The sequence below is a fragment of the Lasioglossum baleicum genome, chromosome 5 (assembly GCF_051020765.1).
Source record: "Lasioglossum baleicum chromosome 5, iyLasBale1, whole genome shotgun sequence".
NCBI lineage: Eukaryota > Metazoa > Arthropoda > Insecta > Hymenoptera > Halictidae > Lasioglossum > Lasioglossum baleicum.
The window spans coordinates 12,681,787-12,702,617 of record NC_134933.1 but is presented as its reverse complement, the minus strand read 5'-3'; the positions used below and the strand labels follow the sequence as shown (position 1 = coordinate 12,702,617).

Below are 20,831 nucleotides of genomic sequence, written 5' to 3'. Positions count from 1 at the left end.
ACCTGCACGAAGTCTAAATAAAATCAATCTTGTCATTTTTATAAGGGAACATGTACCAGTTACTTTTAAGGCTCGGTAGGATTAATGTTAAGCGTACAGTGACCTACCACTCAAGGTCATTCAAGGTCGTTGAAGGTCAACTGCAATGGGAAATACTTCGCAGGGAAGCTCGTGAACCGGATTGGGAAACGCGAAAACGGTCGATCCCGAAACAGTATTCGGCGAATTAACCCCCACTATCATCGAGCCACGAGCTTCCACAGGAACGGTTAAATTTTTCCGCGCGATAGAGACTGGGAGCCGCTGCGTTTCCACCCGGCTCGCTAATTATTTTCAATTCCGTTGCCGTTGAAAACTAGTTTCGTACATGGCACGCGCACATTGCGCCCGGGCTAATTGGGTAAACATTCCCTTCCCCGTTTCCTTGTTCTCGTCTGCGCTGACATCGCTAATTCCAATTTCCGCGGGCGCAACAATTTACTCGCCATAACCACGATAAACAGTAAGAAACGCGGCCAGAAATTCGCTGGTTGTTCTCGCTGAGCAACCAGCGCGCGGCTAAGCGCCCGCCATCGCACGATGCTCGATTTTCCTCGGAAAATTAGACGAAAATCGATGCTGCTTTTACGTTGCTACAGCGCATAACAGGATTTTTCCGAGGCAATCCAAAACATCTTCGTACAACATTGAAAACTTTTGTAAAATTAACCCTTAGCCCAACCCTGTACCATTATTTAATATATTTGTTACATTATTAGATATGTTGGTATCTAAGCGTATATTAAATTTAATCAATTGTGTAATTAATTATTGAATTTAATTGGTATCCATCAAATTTAAAAAAAGTCATTGAGAATGGAAATATTCTACTAGGCCGGAAGAAATGTTGATTTTCGAGTTAAAATAGCTCCGAGTGCAAAGGATTAATTCAAACGATTTATATGTATGAATACTTCTGGATGAATATTTGCAAAGTTACATCCAATAAATTGTTCAGTCCCATTTTGTCTCACTTTTGGGAAAAATTTTCCACAATTTACCGCGCACCGTTGCACGCTTCCTACTCGAAGCGAGCTTCTTTCAAAAGCAACTTGAGCCCGCGCACACGTTCCGGCGTTCCACGACCGTTATTTTTTCCCAATTTTTGCCGCAACGAGGAATCATGATATTCATAATCTGGCCGGGTCCAACCCCATCCTACTCGCTTCCACGAGAGCGGCGATGGCGGACTTGAAATTCCATGGAGCCTCCGGTTCGCCCGACGGACTCGCACCGATATTCAATTTCTATACGAGCCGCGAGTGGTTAGAGTGCCGTTTTCCTCGAATCGAGACCAATGGCCGGTACGTAAGCGAGCTTCCTTCTCGTGTTTGAATCGAATCCAATCCGACTCGAGAATTTCCTTGTATGCGTGCTTGTCCATGACGAAGATGGAGAAAAAGACAGAGAGAGAGAGAGAGAGAGCAGACGAGGACTGGTCAGAACGGTGTAGAAAGAGTCAAGTTTATGTTCTTACGCGCATCGGCCACCTGTTTTTAACTGAGAAAAAATTCCTACAACCCCTATATTTCCTTCACCACGCGGTTTCTCCCTCATTTTTAACCACTTACGCCGAGTTAACGTACGTAGAGTGTCGGCTGTTGACTGCCACAAGTGTTGATACAACGTACAATGCCGTGCAACGTGCTGGGTCGCCGGAGAGAACGTGCCATTTACGATTATTGTACATACATGTGTACAAATTTCATTGAAACACACACACACAATTTCTAAAGACGCAATCAAATTTCGCAAACACTTTAACAGCTTATATCTCCGTAACTATTTGTTTGCGACATATGGCCCCTTTCAAAATTTCTCGCTTTTCGACGAGTAGAAGGTGTCGATGTAAAAAAAACCATTAACTTTCTTTGTTATAAATAGACTGCGGATCTTTCTGCAAATGACTTCTGAAAATTTTCAAAAAATACTGGTATATAAGATACGACAGAATTTAGTACGATTTTCATTTGTATCATATCTAAAAAGGCTACTGCCACGGAAAATAAAAATGCGAACGCGAATAGGGGAGTCGATGCTTTCGCGGCAGGTGTAGCAATATTTTTTATCGTCGGACGAGTGTATTCACAATGACACTTTCGCCGACGTTAATAACGTGAATAAAACGCGGGGGGCACATTGCAGGTTTTATACGAGCTGTTCACAAATGCGTGACGGTTTCAACTAACGCAGCGGCCGTCTTTTTCTCTATGAACTCGAATTTGTACCCTTTTTCGTCGCGATTCTTTGAGGGCACTGCTCGCGACATTTTTCCCCGGGCGTGTGCGATGCCAGATTCAGACGCTGTTGCTTGAACCTTCCAGCTATTCGCTGTGCAACCAATACTCGACATTACCCATTGTTTCTGAAACGAGTGGCTCACGCGGACAATGCTGTCTGGCCATAAGGTGCGGAATTTACAATATTAAAAGTTGTAAAGCAACTTCGACGCGATGATGGGGTCGTCTGACCGTGGAAACCTTTTGTCTTTTCCGCGCCTCGCTGCCACGTATCTTACTCTCCACTATCTCAAAAAATCAATGTTGCCTCTAACTTTCTCTCTGCGTACTGCTATTCTAATGTTAATTTTTCGAGCAAAATGGAAGAAACAATTTGTCGACATAAGTATTTCTGACATTTTATTGATTTTTGAAAGACAAGTATACAATACTTTAACCCTTTTGCACTCGGAGCTATTTTAACTGGAAAATTAAATATTTCCTGATATATAAGGTCTGAAAATAATTTATAATTTTCTCAAACAATGTTCCGTAAGAATTTAGAAACAATGTAACACCTATTTAATGTAAGCCAAATGTAATAATATTGTGCTTGCTATATAAACTACTTGGTTTAAAGAAATAACAAATGAATAAATAAATTAAACATTTCTTCCGACCTAGAATATTTCCATTCCCTATGATTTTTTTGAAATTTCATGGACATGAAATTGGTATAATACCTCATGCAATACCTAAATGTTTAGTAATTTATTAGATAGCGATACATTTGATAATGTAAACAATATTTTGAATAATGCGTACCATTTTTAATGGTACCTCTCAGAGGGGACAACCGAGTGCAAAGGGTTAAAAAATTTGAAACATATCACAGAAAGCATTCCTAGTAAATTTTTACACAGAGGAAAGGTTAAGAGAATCGTACAGCAAGAATACAGTTGCACAAATAATTTTTCCTCAATATACCATCCGTAGACACTGAGTCTCCTGTCCGAGAAAAAGTTCAATTCTGTATAAAACTCTCGAATCAAGCAACTGTAAGGATACGCTCAAAGAGACCCTCCGTCTCACATATCGACATCGTCTTCTCTTTGAAGTTGCTCTCGCACGGGTTTTAATTAACCCCCTCTGATAAGTATACACACTTCAAGCCAAAAAATGAAGCAAACATCCTCAAATCGCGTACTGCACACTTCGTTTCACCACTTTCTGCCTTGATTCATTTATTTACGCGTGATATTTATCCAGTATACTGGAAAAGTAAAGCTGTGAAGCTATGTATCAATCCGGCATTTACTTTCGTACGATGTTGTTTTTTTTTGGAAACTTTTTACGCGTCGGTTTTATAGTACTGAGATACATGTTGCATCATTTATAGCGGGGCGCGATCGAACATCAAAGCTTTCGGGAATCAGTACAAAGCAGCCCGGGAGGCACGTGGCCCGATATAGAACGTCAATTTTTACAACTTTCTAGTCACCTGTGTACCATTTCTCGCCGATTGTTACGTGACAGGATACACAGCGCTAGGGAATTGCAAAAATAGTCCTTTGATGTCGGCCCGGGTCATAGCGAGTTCACTGCATTTTCTGATTTTTAAAAACGACATGCTCCGCGTATCCCTTTGCGCACGGAGGCTCTGCATCTGTATGGAATTATATACCAGCGAGGAGAGCGCGTTTGCTAGAATATCGATGGAAATTTTTAGCGCTAACATAGCTACGATTGCATCCCTATTATTTCGTGATCCTCCAAGCCCTATTTGGTTAGCTTCTCAAACGTCAAAAGCTGCGGTAGAAACTTCTGCGATAGAAAGCTGAGGTTAATTGGAAATTTCTACTCTTCATCCGTATTTATTTCTTAATACATTTCTCGTTTCAACTCGTTCAAGACAAATTAATCTGTGAAATGATCAATTTTCGTGATCTGGTCTAACATTTCATAATTTCAACCGGCCAAAGGTAATCTGATATTCTAAGAATATTCTGTCGCGAATCAGATAAATGTGTGATTAGGTCCCCACGGATCCTACGTAGATGTGGGTCACGCGATTTTATAAGCCATGGAATTGTATTCCTCGAATAAACCTTCTTTTGATAAAATCCGATTTCTTATCTGTAAAATTGTATTCTCAAGGAATTAAGCGGAACCCGTGTTTCAACGAAATGGGTAGCTTGTTCGTTGGAGATGTTTTACAAGTGATCTGTGGTTTCGAAATCTTTCATTGAGAAGTGTTTTACTTTCAATTATAAAAAAAAAACACGCTATCATAATTCTAATAGTGTATATTCCTCGGATTTCATGCATTTATGATGAAAATGACTGGTTTTTACACAATATTGTTGCAGTTCATTAATGATATCATCTCAGTAAGTAAAATTGGTTTCTTTATTAAATATTAGTCCCGCGGGATTGAAAATGTCGCGTGATTGCAAACCGTTCTGCAATCCGAGTCGGCGCGATTAGATCCTCGACAATTAATAGAACGCTATCGACGTGTGACTATATCGGCCCTAGTTTGCGGTGGTTCATAGTCGCACACAAACCACGGGCGTACAAAAAATCCGCGTCGAAAATGGTCAGGAAATTTGGCCGCTCTCCACGCGGACATAAAAGCTCTCGATCGCTAATTCATAAAAACCTGAATTGGACCATGAGCTGAAGGCACACATTGGACTTCTTTTTTACCAAACTCTCTGGTTGCGAATAATTTTTTTCGGCTTTTAATGTACAAACAGCCGCCCGGAATCCTTTTTTTTTCTCGTTCGACTGTGAACGCATTCGGGGAGCGAACATCAAATCGGGATTTCCGGAAATTCTCATCTTCGAAATTCGAAAATCATACATCGCGTAACAAATGTCCTGTCGAAAGTTTTCCCCGTTCGAGCCCCCGCGCTCTTTTCCTCGTTGCTTTTGCGTAAACTGCGTAGCTGGCTCTGTTCATCCGTTCGTTCGCTCGCATGATCTACGGTCGAAATCGTCGTTTAAACGCGCGGGGGAGAAAAGTTTTCGGTCCCTTTATGGAACTCGTTCCACCCTCGCCTTCGCGTTAAGGGCTCTTTTATGTCGCAATAAACAGAATTGAACCGGGAGTTCCGAGATACTCGATCATCCCGCTGAGGAGAAGAAAAACGAAAGGTATTAAATTCGCGCGAACATTGCGAAACGCTTCGCGCGAGCGGTCAGTTGAATATCGAAAGACGGTGCTCCTATCCTGCAAGGAGAACGCTTGTGTTCGATACGCTTATGGCATCTGCTATCGCATAGTTTACGATCGGAATGCTTGTGTGGTCGATACGCCGCTTACGATCGCCAAATATCCACTGATGATTTAATATCGCCAGAGCTCATGGGAAATATACGATCCGATGGACGAATCAATTTACACTGCGCTCACTCGCGAAAGTATTCGAACGCTCGCCATTAGAACTTCAAACAAATAATACATGTGTGCGTGTTACAATTCATTCATGTATTCAAAATTTAATTTGTTCGATTCGTGTGGATTGAATTTTTATTTACTCGTTGCGGTTATCGTTGAGATACGTCAATTTTCAAGATTATAAAATGTGGTTCGAAATATACAATAAATATGAATATTCCGTATGTTCCATTAATTGAAGGAAATGTTAAAAATGGCCGATAATGACTTCATGCTTGCGAGAATGGTAATAAAATAAATCATGAGACAAATGCTTAAATGGGATTTAATACAGTTTGATTCCATCATCAATTTCAGTCGCATTGTCGAAGGAATAACATTTCCGTTAAATTTAATCTCTTCGACTTATACGTCCACGTAAATTTTAGCTGTTCCCGTATAAATAACGTGAATAAATGTACAGAACTCAGGGTGTACACCAAAACTTGATAATCAATCTTTCATATTCTTAAGCTTCTTTAGAAAATGACATGTGAAACTTGTAGAATTTCAATTTCACATTTCATAGTATTCAATAATGAAATTAGAGATTGAATCGTAGTATCGTTGAATTTATATCGCAGTTGAATGCATTTGGGAATCGTTGAAAACAGTACTGCGAAGAATGATTTAACGCATTTACTTATTCGTGATCCATATGTAGGTCGAGATGATTTCAACGGAACAGGCAGTAAATCACATATGTTTTGGAACAATAGAGTAGTGCATGCATGATGAATCTTACTATATGTGAGCAATAATTTCGCTCACTCTATGAAATCATATGCGAAAGACAGGTTCTATTGCTGTTAAAATTCTATTATCCCTCTCATGAATTTCACAGTTTGAACAATATGACAGAATATTCATGGAAAAACCATAATCGTACTACATCAGCAAATCAATAGTAAATTTCTAATAATTGTACATCAATGAATGAATTCTACAATGATTTTCCAAAAATTGATGTACCACAATTTTGGTCGAGTCTTTGAGCTTTGAATGGAAGCTGCATTGCTGAATTTACAGTACTCGTTCCAATCAGAACAAATTAATTTGATTTCCCTGTTAGTCGAAACAATTACGATGTCTATCACGAAGAATTATGAATTTCACAGTTTGAAGAATATGCCAGAGTACTGATGGAAAATCCATAAGCGTAATACATCAGCAAATAAATTGTAAATTTCTAATAATTTTACATGACTGAATGAACCAGAATTTTGACCGATTCTTTGAGCTTTGAATGGAAGCTGCATTGCTGACTTTACAATACTTGTTCCAATTAGAACAAATTAATTTGATTTCCCTGTTAGTCAGACCTATAGAACTAAAAGGGACATGGAAACCTAGTTGTAAAATACATGTCGTTCGCGTCTCTCGTAACGACAGAGCGCAGAACGAAGCAATTACGATGTCTATCTCGAAGAAAGGCGAAATAATTAAATGGTGCCAACAATGCCGTTAGAGTGGCCCCGGTACTGGAATTGAGAATCATTCAGGCTACGTTCGAATTTTAACAAGGAGAACAAGCAAACTGCACAGACGTTCTCCGGGCGAATAACATTGCAATTAAATTCGAGCTCTCGAATATGTCGGCGAAGCACGAAGAATGTGTTAAGCACGATGGTGGAGGGAAAACGGTTAGCCGGCAATTTAAACTTCTGAAGGGCTCGCTAGATCGCCATGAGCCAGAACTTCGAAATTCGAAAGGGAGGAAAAATCCCGAAGCTCTAGAAACGGAACCACGGAACTGCGCCCGAAACGAACGGAAAGTAAAACCGAGGGGAAAACCCAGCTACAAACTCCGTACTGTAATAAATGTAATAAATACCGTGGAAAAACGATTTCATTCGACGACCTTCCGCGAGCCGGCCATTATTATTTCCCAGGTGTAACGTTTCGCTCTTGTATCGATAGTTTCGAACGGCAGATGGTAATCGTAATTATCGGCAAACATCGAGTTACGCCTATTATCATACAGATAAACGAATGAAGAATTCTATACATTAATTGGTTATTGCCGGAGCCGAAATTACCACGAATATCTGGTTTGGCGGATATCGAAATGAATGGAATTAATTCACGCCGGCCGGATACGCAGATCCTTCTCCATTATTTCAACAATCAGATTGTATTATGTTCTTTTTTTCAGAACCCGCAGCTGAATCAATATTTTCCAGATTTTAATAATTGAGGCACGCCGCGCCGCCCCGGGGGCAGCGTGAAACATTTTTGTGCGAAATTGCGAATTAATCGCATAATGCGCAACAATTTTCCTCTTATGATTCGTGATAATTCGTAATTTTGATTAATCACCCGTAATTACGCTCTCTTTATATTTTTCATTCCCTAGCGTTACAAAACCGACCACCTTTATAAAGTCTCATTAAAATGATTGCGGAAACTAATTTTTTCAACTTGTGACATTTCGAAAGAAAAAAGCAACTTAACAGGATTTCTTTCATGTTTCAACACTAATTGCATTACAGCTTTGGATATGTTCACTCTATTGTAAATTATACTTGTAACATCTGGACGAGGTCTCTGTGATCTTATATTGAAAGTGTCCTTTCAGGTTTCATTACCATTGCTTTCATTGGGAAACCATAAGTCCAAGATGAAACGATAAAATTTTATCTTTGCATGCTGCGAAGGGCTTTCAATGGCTACGATAAGGCAAAGCATTGAAGAGGAAGTAAAAGGAATCTTAATTATTATTACGCATTTGCTTTAAATGAAATAGAGTCGATCATGATTGGCTCCATACACCGTTAAAAATGCAGTAACTTTTACAAAAGTGGACAGGACGAGTTTGGCTTCTCTCAAGGACTCGGAATAATTGAATCTTATAATTAGACTGCGGATTTTTATGCATTTCTGAAGAAATTAGCTGAGTGAAATATAAAACAGGACAAGACGATAAAAATTTAAGAATATTGGAATGTTATTTTTAATGCAACAGAATCGTTAAGGAATTACATTAATTTTTATTTTACTCCTGCTTCCCGTAATCAATGCAGAACATTTTTATTCTGCATAAAGATGTACAGTGAGATACAAGTATGCAAACAAGATAAAGATATTTATGTGTACATGTTTAGGAATAAAATCTGTGATAATGATGACGTGAAAATGAATGACTGAAAACTATAAATTAAACAGAACATTATTTTATCTAGGGGAATGAATTCGATGAAATTCAGAAAATTGTTCGTATGTCTGTTGACATAATTAATATGGCCGTCGGCGGCACGGTGACCCGAGGAAGGAAGAGACGGGAAGGCAAAGGCCGAAAGAGTCAATTGAATGAATTTAGTCGGTCGCCGATCGTTACCGTCTTTAATGAACGTTGACACAGATTTTAACGAGTCGAAGGATGACCAAGGGTGTTTTTGTATCCGATAAAGATCACACCGCGCCTTTGGAACGCTTGTCGAGCTTCCTTCGTCTTGACCTTCTTTCCCGAAGCCGAATCAATCCGCCGCGCCGGTATTTTCCATCAAACTCTGTACGAAACTTGGGGATGGTCGACTTTTCCGTTAAATAAACGTTCGTCTAGTCGTTTCGTTGATGAAACCAAAAAAGTTCGTCTCCCCGCGTATCTGTTTTCGTTGGACAACTATTTCACCTGGGAACTTGGCCATTAAGTGTTATTTCGATCCTGTCCGTGGCTCCTTCCCGCAGAATAAAGTACGAACAAGAACGAAGAAACTTCTCTTCTTCCATTGCAAAGAATTCTTTAACACACTCCTGTGTACTGGTGATGGATTAATACTGGAAATGGTGCTCGGTCTACTTTGCACGTTAATGGGAGTAAAATTGTGGAAAACGCAGACAAACTTTTTGACAGGTTGTATTTAACACTTTATCTACTGAAAGCCGATAGTATTTTCAATAATTGTGCCGTAACAAAGGAAAGCATAGAAATTTTCTTTTATTTCTTAGTTCACGAAGAAAATTGCTGTCACTGTTGAGGGTTCCATTAAAGAAGTGTTTAGCCATGAGCCATAGATTTTTCAAAATTATACAATAATCACCGGTCGGTAATGTGTTAAAATATAGATTGCCTAATTTTTTTAAAGAACGATGAAAACAATTGAAGGAAAGTTTTGGACCGAGTAGCACTTATATGTAGAACATAACAATACCAATTTTCCTGTAACAGGAACTTTGTTCATTAAAAATGTTTCCCATCAGTGCGACAAATATTGAACATTGAATATTGGATACAAAACATATTGAATATTCATGTTTATTTTGTATTATTATTCATTCGCATAGGCCAGGGTAGCTCTGGATGACCCCTGGTGGACCCCCTGGTCCCGGAGCATCTCGGAGCCGGACTGCTCCTGCCAGCCGCTCCGGCCCGATTGACTGACTGAGCGCTCTCGCCGAGCTCAGACTACCGAATATCGATCGACATCGATCGCCGTGACAACAATTATATTGATAAATTTATTATTTCTAAGTGTTTAATGTTTAAAGCAATTCCTTTCGACAACGATGTCCACAAGCATTCCCTTGACCATCTAAGTTTTTAGCAAAATTGGCTAATACTACTCGAGATACAGAATAACTTTTAAACCATGTATATTCGCACGTATTAATTTATCAAATACAATTCCCTGATCAATTTCTTATTTCGGGCTGGTTACTTTGGAATTATACTTTATAATTATTGTCAAGCTGCAAGGATAATTCCATTAGAGAAAGAGAGAAAAATGATTAAATGAATTTCTTTATTGAAGCAAACATGTTGTTATAAAGATTGCAAGAAATTTAAATAGATTCAGTTTTGTGATTTTTATAAAACAGTGTGTAGCAGTCGCATTATGTGCGCGGTTAGTGTTAAAAATTACTTTCGGTTAGAATGCGTATCGATCAATCACGCGCCATCGGCATTAACGATTTATGATTCTCCCGACGAGCTACAAGATACGAAGTTTACTCGAAGGAAATAAAACGCTAAAGTAGTTGGTTCGTTTAACTTTTAACACAAAACCCGCATCCCGCGAACTTCTAATAATCGAAAGGGGAAACTTGGATGTTTCCCTCATACCGTAATTTCTCGTTTGGTTTCACGCACAGGGAACGCGCCGCGAAGTATCACATCAAACTTTCCTCTCTCTCTCCCTACCCAAGAAATTGAGAATTTCTTCTCGAGTCTGTTCTCAAAGGAATTTCGAAAAAGTTCTAGTTGCTTCGATTACCCGACGGGATCTTCATCATGTTGCTTATTGTGCCCTTTAAGTCCTTCGAACTCGATGGGATTCGAACTTTCGTTCGTAATCCGTTCGATCTCCTTCGTTCCCCTGCGTTCCGTTTCACTTTAAACGGAATCAAATTTCTTTCTGTTTGCGTTTCATTTATATAAGATAGCACAGTTTTTATTTTATATCGATTGCGAACTTATTATCCGTGAAACTTACAGTCCCAAACGGAATAAAAGATTATAAGACCGCTGTATCTCGGTCTTCGACTTTCGTGTTGCTTCCCTCTTCGGGTGGATAGCTTCTCATGAAAATCTGATGTGCCGATGAAGAAGCAGTTTAATGATCGCTCCTCTTTTTTATTAAACTGGTTTACGACTCTGTTTACATCCGAAGTTTTCGCTGTTGTTGCGGGCGTCGCGGCATTAGGTGATCTAGAAAACACTTAATTCTCCAATTCCTTATCACGATCGATTTCATTGCGGTCTGTAATTGACCTCTGCGGTCCTGTGAGACGAACTACGTATGTAATACTCTCACTGTTGGTATCTGTGATAAATTAAAGTCGATCGTTCAGTTCATCACTGTCGGAATCTTTCAAAATTATAACAAAATAATCGGGGACGTAGTTCGAATATTATAAATCCTTGAAAGAAATTGCGAACTCTAGTAAAATCCCAATTTTCAATTTTAATTTACAGACGCTACGAACTTTTGTTCCAACCCAATATTTTGAAAAGAAATAAATTTTAAGTCAAACATTTTTCAAATGAATCGTATTCCAAATCGTTTCGCTACTTTTGCCCCATCCTGTATATATTCAAGTACATATTATATGTATATTCAATTCCGCGTACTATTCATAGTCGAAAACACATGGCGTATAGAAATTTCAGTAATTAAAACGGGTTGCACAGTCAATGTACCGCTCGTGATTTCATTGAATTCGATTACAATTGTGCGTTTTGTGCGCCACAATATAGTCCCACGGGAATCTATTGTTATGTTAAATAATGTACAGACAATCGAGTTCGAAACGAGATCAATTTTCCTTTCAGAAAGAGATCAATCGTTCGCCGAGTCCTGATAGCATCCTGGATCCTGAGAGCGTCCTGATTTCTATCCGTTCGAAGCAGAATGGCCAGAATACTGATATCGTCCATAAGATCTCACTGTGATTGCGGAGAATGCTCAGAACACTTTATACACTCGAAAATCAGAAAATTCATAGTGTTGGACAGTCACGTACCGTTTATAATATGATGTCCACTTTTGCTTCTATGCAACGCGTTTCAACCAATTCGCCGATGCAAATTCGAGACCGACATCCAACTATTGCAAAGCATGTGCATGAAATTTTTACTTGAACCAATTACATAATTTCGAAAAACGAAATTACTTTCCGAACGACCTAATAGGTCCGAAGAAATGTATTTGTTCGTGTTTTATTTTCAAATCGTGCATGAGCTTCTGCAATGATCTAATACCGGTATTTAATGTTAAAATACTTCTTGAGTTCAATAAAAGTAGAGGTATCAGGCTTGAAAATGAGTCCATAAATTCGTCACTAGTATCGATCATTTCTGGAGAATAAGAGATTTAGTGTTCAAATACTTTTCGGATCGATTTTCTATGAAATTTGAATCTCGTGACGCGCGCCCCGAATATTTGATACAGTTGCATCGCTTTGAACAAGGGTAATCAATTCGGAATCGCGGAATAAAAAACTATCAGAGGTGGTAAACAACATGGAAAAATAGAAACGAACGCCCCCGAAATCATCGTCGAGTGTACCGGAGAAAAAACATTTTGTGGCTTCCAATTTTATCTTTGATAGCCGGCGCGCTGCAGAGGCAGAGACACGGGGGTTGCAGTAAAAACAGGGAACAGTTATTGATTCGGTGCTCGTTGCACGCCAGGGAATTGCGATCAGAGCAACATTAAGCATCGAAACATTGCGGGAACGGTTGCCGGATATCAATTCCCTTTGCGAAATTTCGAGCATTCGCGTCACGACGTTCTCGCGAGTACAGTTCCGTTGGCGTTGCGTAACCGGGCGACTTCGCGCCAAACAAACCATAACTTTCATGACAACTCTCGTCGGCTATCTATTGTATATCTACGGAACACGCATTTCTGCAAACGCAAACGCGTTATACGGCAGTTAGTGTTTCTTCTTCGCTCCGAACATTTACGACGAATTTACTATCACCTATGACATGTTGTGTATGACGCTTTGCATTTTTATACAGGGTGAACCACGAATCGTGACCAGTAGAAATTACTCTGTTATTAGCAGTCCGATCGAAAATGTTTCTGTTTTAAAATTTTTTGTCAATTCTTTTTTTCATAATTTTTCAAGGTCACCTTCAATTTTTGCAAATACACCTATAATTTCTTATGCCTATCTGTTAGAGGATTTCTCGAGGCGAATTTGATATCATAACAGAAAATGCATAAAATTGCTTCGTTTATTTTTTTTACAAAAAATTTGCTACAATCACGTGACAGCTCTTTTGAAACCATGCTATACGGAGTAAGATTGCGGACGTTTATGCAATTTGTAATTTTTGTAGACAAATTTTAAGAAACTTTATTATCCGTGGTAGTAGCCTTTTTAGATCTGAAATAAATTAAAGTCTGAAATAATATAAAATTTAATACGATTTTATAATTTATTTCAGATCTAAAAGGACTACTACGATATCCTAGCATTTATTGAAAATTTTCAAAAGCCATAATTGCATAAAGATCCACAGTCTACGTAATAATAGTAATCTCTACTGGTCACGATTCGTGGTTCAAGCTACATAGAGAGTGAGCCACGAAAAACAGAACACCTGAATGTCTCTGCTGGTATGAAGGATAAACGAAAGTTTCAAAACTGAAATGAAACTGTTCAAAGCATTTGAAAGAATTTTTCAGAATATTTGACAAAATGTCCAATATTCTACACTAAAATTTCGCACACAAATGTATGGATGTCCGAGACACATAAATTACTCTTTTGAAGTGGAAACAATCAAAATTGCATGAGTTATATATTTTTTGATTGACGTGAAATTTGTTTTTCAGGTTATACGAAACATCCCAAAATGGGCCGAAATTTATTCGCCATTTTTGTTGTCTTTGGTTTATCATTAACCCTGCCCGGCAACGATGCGGCATCACGGCCAATCAAAATTGGTAAGTATGAGGACATTACTTGAACACTGTAAAAATGTGTCGGATAATCAAATTACAAAATCGAGATAAATTCTCGATGAGAGAATGAATAAACAGGAAGCCAATCGAACTGATAATAGAAAATACTGTAACTGTACGGTCGGAGAAAAACAAATTATAAACATTTGCACGGAACTCCGAATTCCAATGAGGCCAATTTACTTCGGGCATACGAACAACAAACTTCCCTTCGTTACAGCGGCGCAGCGAGCAGAAATTTACTTTTTCGATTGCGAATAAAAAACAATGTAATTCAGTTTTCATGACAACTCGTTGAAATGTTAACGTACTGGATTCGTAAACAGTTTCAAATTACACATTCGTTTCTATCTACACGAATGTGTAGATAAGGTTTTTAACAATACGAGTGCAGCTCATATCACCATATTTTTATATATCTTTTTGTTGTATTTTTACTCGTTTTAATGATGAAATTTCAGTCTCGCGAATAATGTCATTTGTACAAATAACATAAGAAAAATTCAACAAGAAATGATAGAGCGGTGTGAAAAATGATTCAAACAACTAAACCATTAAGAGGTTTCCTGAAATATCATCAAAGTGAAATGAATGAATAATGTGCCGAAGTAAATCAATATTTCTTCCCCCGAATATTTCTTCTCCTGTTACTTTCCCACGATCATAAAAGTAATCTTTATTCGCTTCCTTCCCATTAATTTTTTTGGGAAGATGGAGTAGCCGGTGGAACTGTGACAGGCAGCCATAACAATAAAATTCGTTTGATTTACATTTCGACGAGCAAGATCCTGTTTTCTTGCGTTCATTAATAATCCTTAATAGATCGCGCGAATTTTCGTTGGAATCTTCAAGAACGCCCGGAGAAAGAAAATTCTGAAAGATATGAAATATTTATAAAAGCCCCTTTCAGAATCATAATCCATAAGAAAATAAAGAAGATTTGAAGTTCTACTTGTTTTTAGTATCTTTTTTGAACAATCGTAAAACTTCTGCCAAAAAAATTCTTTTTTCTATCGCCACAAAATTAGTCAAAATGGATTATGTTAGTGGACGTTCTATCACGTGAAAATTCTTTTTTATACGAACCGATTTGCAATAGATTCCCAATAGTAAATTGTTAATAAACTGTTCGAACGTACACTGTATCTTTCTTGTCATCCCGATCATATTTTCCGGAGGAACTATTCCGGTTAACAGAATAGAAACTAGTGTTCGCAATACGTTCCAACAGGATAAAGTATTTCTCTTTTCGTTCCGTCGACTGGAGGTAATTCGTCAGAAGAAATAGTGGATCGGATAGCGGCCCCACGTAAATTGCGTGTACCTCAGGGGGCCGGCTACACGGGAGCACCAGCTACCGGGGCACTGACAATGTTTGCACTTTATAGGCATATTACAGGACTGCTCTCACGAAGTCACGTACGTAGCCCGTGGGTTACCGAAGAAGTACGCGTTTGCCATAGCCCAGGCTTAGTAGAAACTCCTCTTATGAAAATGCCCAAATATTTAGAGAAGAACGGATGGGTTTCATAAAAGGTCTGTTCTAGCGTATGCAGTAGCTGCATTTACCATGATATGTACACACCGGCTGCGCACATTCCACCGTATTCCCCCGACGTTGAATGCGACACAGACCAGACATTTCGTTGAGTAGCCCTGCCGGGAATCTCGCGAGATAGACAGTGTTCCTAAAACGATTGTCTGAAGCATTCGATCTTGAACGCTAAGCGTCAGCGATCTTACCTCGAAAGCGCCAGCCACGACTGTAACAGGGCTAATGTAGGTCAGTATAGTACTCGTAGACGAGACTAGACCCATTGAAGGGCTCTGCTACTCCATTCGGTTGACAATTGCCCCCGGAGAAAAATTCCCTGCCGCCAGACGCGCTGCATCAAATATAAATTAGCTGTTGGAGCCAGCATCTATGTAGCCGTTATGTGCTAATTCTGTTGCTAGCTCTTGCTAGCACTTCGATACGGAATAAGTTACACTCGATTCTTATGCGAAATATTACGAGGATTACGCTGGTTTAAATAAAAATTAGCTGCCGCTGCCAGGAGAAGAGCTACACGCGATTATTGGACAGTATGGGTCCAGAATCCATGTAATCCTCCTGTGCTAATTCTGTTGCTAGCTCTTGTTAGCTCTTCGATACGGAATAAGTTACACTCGATTCTTATGCGAAATATTACGAGGATTACGCTGGTTTAAATAAAAATTAGCTGCTGCTGCCAGGAGAAGAGCTACACGCGATTATTGGACAGTATGGGTCCAGAATCCATGTAGCGCTGCTACAAAATACTGCATATAATTCGTTTAATTTTAATTGGTACGGATGATTTATTGTTTGTAGTAGACAATGTTTACAGCGCATAAACTTCATGTCGACGTTGCAACGCAAAATTTATAGTTCTAAGATTTTAATGTTTTAGTAGCCACGCTTTTGGATTGTAATGAACGTGTCAAACATAATTGCACTATGAAAAATGCTTGGAGATGCAAGATAATGAAACGTAACGCAACGATTCATCACTGTCTGCTTAAAATTGCGACAGCGCCTCGAAAGTATCAGATATTCCGTCTTCTTGAATTATCATTTCCATCATGATACCGGCGTTACAGTAATTAATTTGACGGTTTTTCAACTATTTAGCCGTAATGTTACGCTTAAGATAAATAGATCGTGCCCGTGTCACGTCCTGAACAACTGACTTCAACCAATCGTTCCAACGGGCGAACGTTCCGTGCGGCTGAGCATGCGTGGACTATACTACTACTCGAAATCGAATCACTTCCAAATCATTTCACAGTCTATTTTTTTTTTATTGCGAAATTGTCAGATATTTTGATGACAATGAAAAATGCGATATCAGAGAACGGAGTTGGTAGTGTTGGTACCTCATTTGTCATTTTTAATTAAGATTATGTTTTTAAAAATTTATTTAACTCAGAACCTCGACTGGAAAATTGTAAAATTTGTTTATCATTGCTCCGTTGTAACACAACATGTGAAAATCCTTCGCAAAATAACGTGATTGTAAAAGTGACTAACGATAGCAAACTTTGTCGTCTGGCGTTGAAAATATAATCGAAACATGCAAAATCATTACTTCAACCTACCTCCCCTCGAATTTACATCATATTTCATTTTCATCAAAATGTCCGGTGTTACATCCAAAAAGTGACACATTTGTCGTGACTCATTCATCAATAACCCGTCACCGAATGACTTACAAATAATCAATACACGTAGTAGCAATTTATTTCGCGATACCGGCTAGCAGACACATGTTACAACAATATGAAATCAATTCACAATATCGGTCCACGTATTTTGCATTTAGGGGTCAATTATTGCGATCGAAGTGCGTTATTTATGCTCTACATTTACATAATATTGAAACAAAACACGGGAAAATAAGCGAGCATACATTATACACAACTGAAAAAACTAATGGAAATTCTTAGCCACTAAGATGCATAAATCACAGGTAAAAAGAGGTTGGATAATCAGAACTTGTCATCAACTAAATAATAAAATTATTAATCGAATACTTTTATTACCAAAAAATCACAAAAATTCTAACGTCTGGTACAAAGAAAGTTGATTATACAAAAATTCAAAAAAATTGTGCTATTCCTATTAAACTTACATTTGAACTATTTGAAGTTCATGTTACAATATCTGCGCTATTAAATATATTTATTTAATCATTTACCACGGAAGTGTCTTTACAATTCCAATAATTGTGAAATAACAAATCTGGAAGCGTTAAATTTCCTATTTAATTCTATGAACTGATATTAACAGGCTACATTTGTCAGCAGTATTTCAAAAGATCCAAACGTCTATGAAATGATCAACCACTTATCAAGTAGCATCGAAATAATCTCGACATCCGGACAACACGGCCCATAAACAATGTGAAACTAGAAGCGAATGGGAGGCATAAACGTTCATACGAGACTTGTTCCCGCGATTTTATGGTCTCCAGTCGAGCAGCACGCGACTGCTCGCCCTTTCCACTAAAGCCGTTGTTGTTCACGAGAATTCTCGGCCATTCGAAGGGTTTAAGCAACCCTCCCAGGCGATCTGCTAAAATTTCCGACATTGCGGCGCGACGCGACTGTAAATAAGGATCATATTCACATACGTGTCACGCGTATAAAATTATACATATACGACCGCGTCCGACGTTCTATCAGGCAGTTTTACTGGCCAAGCCATAATCTCTGTCGAACGTAACAAACAAGCGCTGCGCCGGGAAACCTGTCGATAACGTTTAAGAAGCTTAATCGTTTCGTTCTTGGAAAATCCGGTGAGTTACAAAGACATGATAGTGAACGTTGTACCCCCGCCATGTTACACGGTCGAGGATTTTCTAACAAAAGAAAGAACCAACACTTTCCCATAAAATACAGTCTTTCCTGCTTCGGAATATTGCTTCCAGTTCTGCGAACAAGTACAGTAAATATTACACTGTGTGATTAATTATTTTTACTTCAATTCTCTTTAGAATTTGTTATTTGACAATTTTTCGACTTTCAAATCACTGTGCTACGTCGAAGAACACTTGGAAATCCTCTTTCAAATAATGAAGAATTTTATTTTTTGCCAGGTGGAAGATAATTCTTCGATCTGGGCCATTATGCGGCGAGTCCCCCCACTCTACCTTCCCTTTCCACGATGGCGTTTCCCCACGCTTCCCTACAACACGTGACTATTCGATACTGGAAAAGGCAGGATAAAACTTTTTCCCCTCAGTGTTTATTGATACAAAACGCTATCCTGCTCAAACGAAGAAGGTTTTCGACTCAAAGAAATGCTCCCGCGACAATGGACAATCCCGAACCGGGTTAATGGAGTCGCGACGCAGCTCGAGTCGGGCATTTGAAAGATCGTCGATTTCCTACGCTCGAACGGCTTCGCAGCTCCCTTCGAACCGGAAGATAGAAGCATCGAGAACGGATAGCGACTTCTTCTCGCGCAGAGATCCTCTCTGAGAGCTACTCTCTATTTTTTTTTTCTTCTCTTCTCCCAAGCGAGGCACGCCATCGCGAAAATGCCCTCCTCTTAGTAAGTGATTACTTCCCTTTCAGATGCGTAACCGGATCGGGTATGCGTGCGCTCCCATTGAATCGGAGCGGAACCGGGAGTCGCCTTTTCATTGACGTTTCCCGTGGAAAACCACCTTTTTCCTCTTTCCAGCGAACCTCTCTGATAACGTTATTCGATGTTGTTCGATCGATCTCCTTCCGAGGACCGATTTTTTTCGACATCTTTACACTTTACAGCTTTCTCGACTCTCTCCGGCAGCTTTTCGGATTTATTATAGTTTCACTTGCCGCGCGAGTACGTCGTGTATGTGGTGGACAGAGTGATGGAGAGGAGGGTGTGAAACTTTAAAGGACCGTTCTATTTTATCGAGTCCAGAAGTTGAATTTTTTATGTTTTCTTAACGTGGGAAGTTGACGACGGCATTTTTGGAATTTTCCAGATAATTCGTAGCGTGCACTTTGCAGGACAGAAAAGGAAAAGTTAATGACACGTATTTTATTCAACAATTCACAATATTATTTATTTAATATATTTTTCTTTTTTGTGAAAGTGTATATGGTGTAAAGCGTTCGATTCATCTGTAATTGAAGTTTTTCGATGGATCTGAAATTACACCGATGAAGGCGACTACCTACTGGTGCCGACAACGAGAAAGAAAAAGAGAAAATGAAAAATTAATGTCATATATTTAATTCAACAATTCACAATATTATCTGAAACATTGATTTATAAATGTTTTTTTTTGTGAAAGTGTAATATGGTGTGAATCGTTCGATTCTTCTGTAATCGAAGTTTTTCGATGGATCTGAAATTACACCGATGAAGGCGACTACCAGCTGCTGCCAACAACGAGAAAGAAGAAGAGGCACCGATGAACCAGTGAGATAAAAAGCTGAAGCGAGTCGGCAACCAAACAAACGATCACGGAATTGTGTTTACTTTCCCCCATGGTCACGTTGTCCGCAGAGATTACCTACTGTCCAAAGTGGTGCTTGTATAAGAAGGACATACTTCGCTGTGTAGTTTAAATACACTCGACTATCTGTCAGAAAATTAGACTTTCAAAATATATTTGTAAAATTTGTTTCCAAAAATGTATTTCTATCAATTAAAGTGCTATTTCTAGAAATTGTAAACAATTCTTATATAGAATATCTTGTTTCCTATTTGAAGTAATTGAGTCACTGATTTGCTGAATTGATTAACTCCACAAAAATAAAATATTGTAGAATAAAAACTAGGACTTAATGTCAATCGCAAATTGGAGAAACTTTCTGTTTGCAGATGAGGAAAAGTTGACTAGCTGTTGACTATTAGAATTCACAGACACAATCAGCAGTTTAATTAAAAATCTCACTGATAGTCTCTACTGCTTCAACTAAATGCAGATAGAAAGTGCAAGACGGTCTTGCAAGTTGATGTCTTATCTACTAGCATTTTGCATATCTATAATCTAAACAGTTTTCTAGAAGAGTTCCTTAACAGGTCACGAAGTCTCGAAGATCGATGCAAACGTAAACTCGAAATGAAGTAACACTGACAGCTTTAAACGAAAACAATTTTCACAGCAGTAGAAATTGGAAAATGATTGTTGCACAGTTAAGAAGATATGATGAAAATGTTGATATTCGAAATACATATCGAAGTAGAAGAGC

General features: G+C 38.7%; 1 protein-coding gene across 3 annotated transcripts in view; it reads left to right on the top strand.

Annotated features, from left to right (window-relative positions):
* The window catches only part of LOC143209127 (glutamate receptor ionotropic, kainate 2), a 107,952-nt gene that overhangs the window by 37,789 nt on the left and 49,332 nt on the right, over window positions 1–20,831 (top strand). For all 3 annotated transcript variants that reach the window (XM_076424424.1, XM_076424425.1, XM_076424423.1), the window contains one exon: window positions 13,989–14,099. In XM_076424424.1, the coding sequence (XP_076280539.1) occupies window positions 14,009–14,099 (91 nt within the window). In that variant the 5' untranslated portion in view covers window positions 13,989–14,008. The remainder of the gene's footprint in view (window positions 1–13,988; window positions 14,100–20,831) is intronic.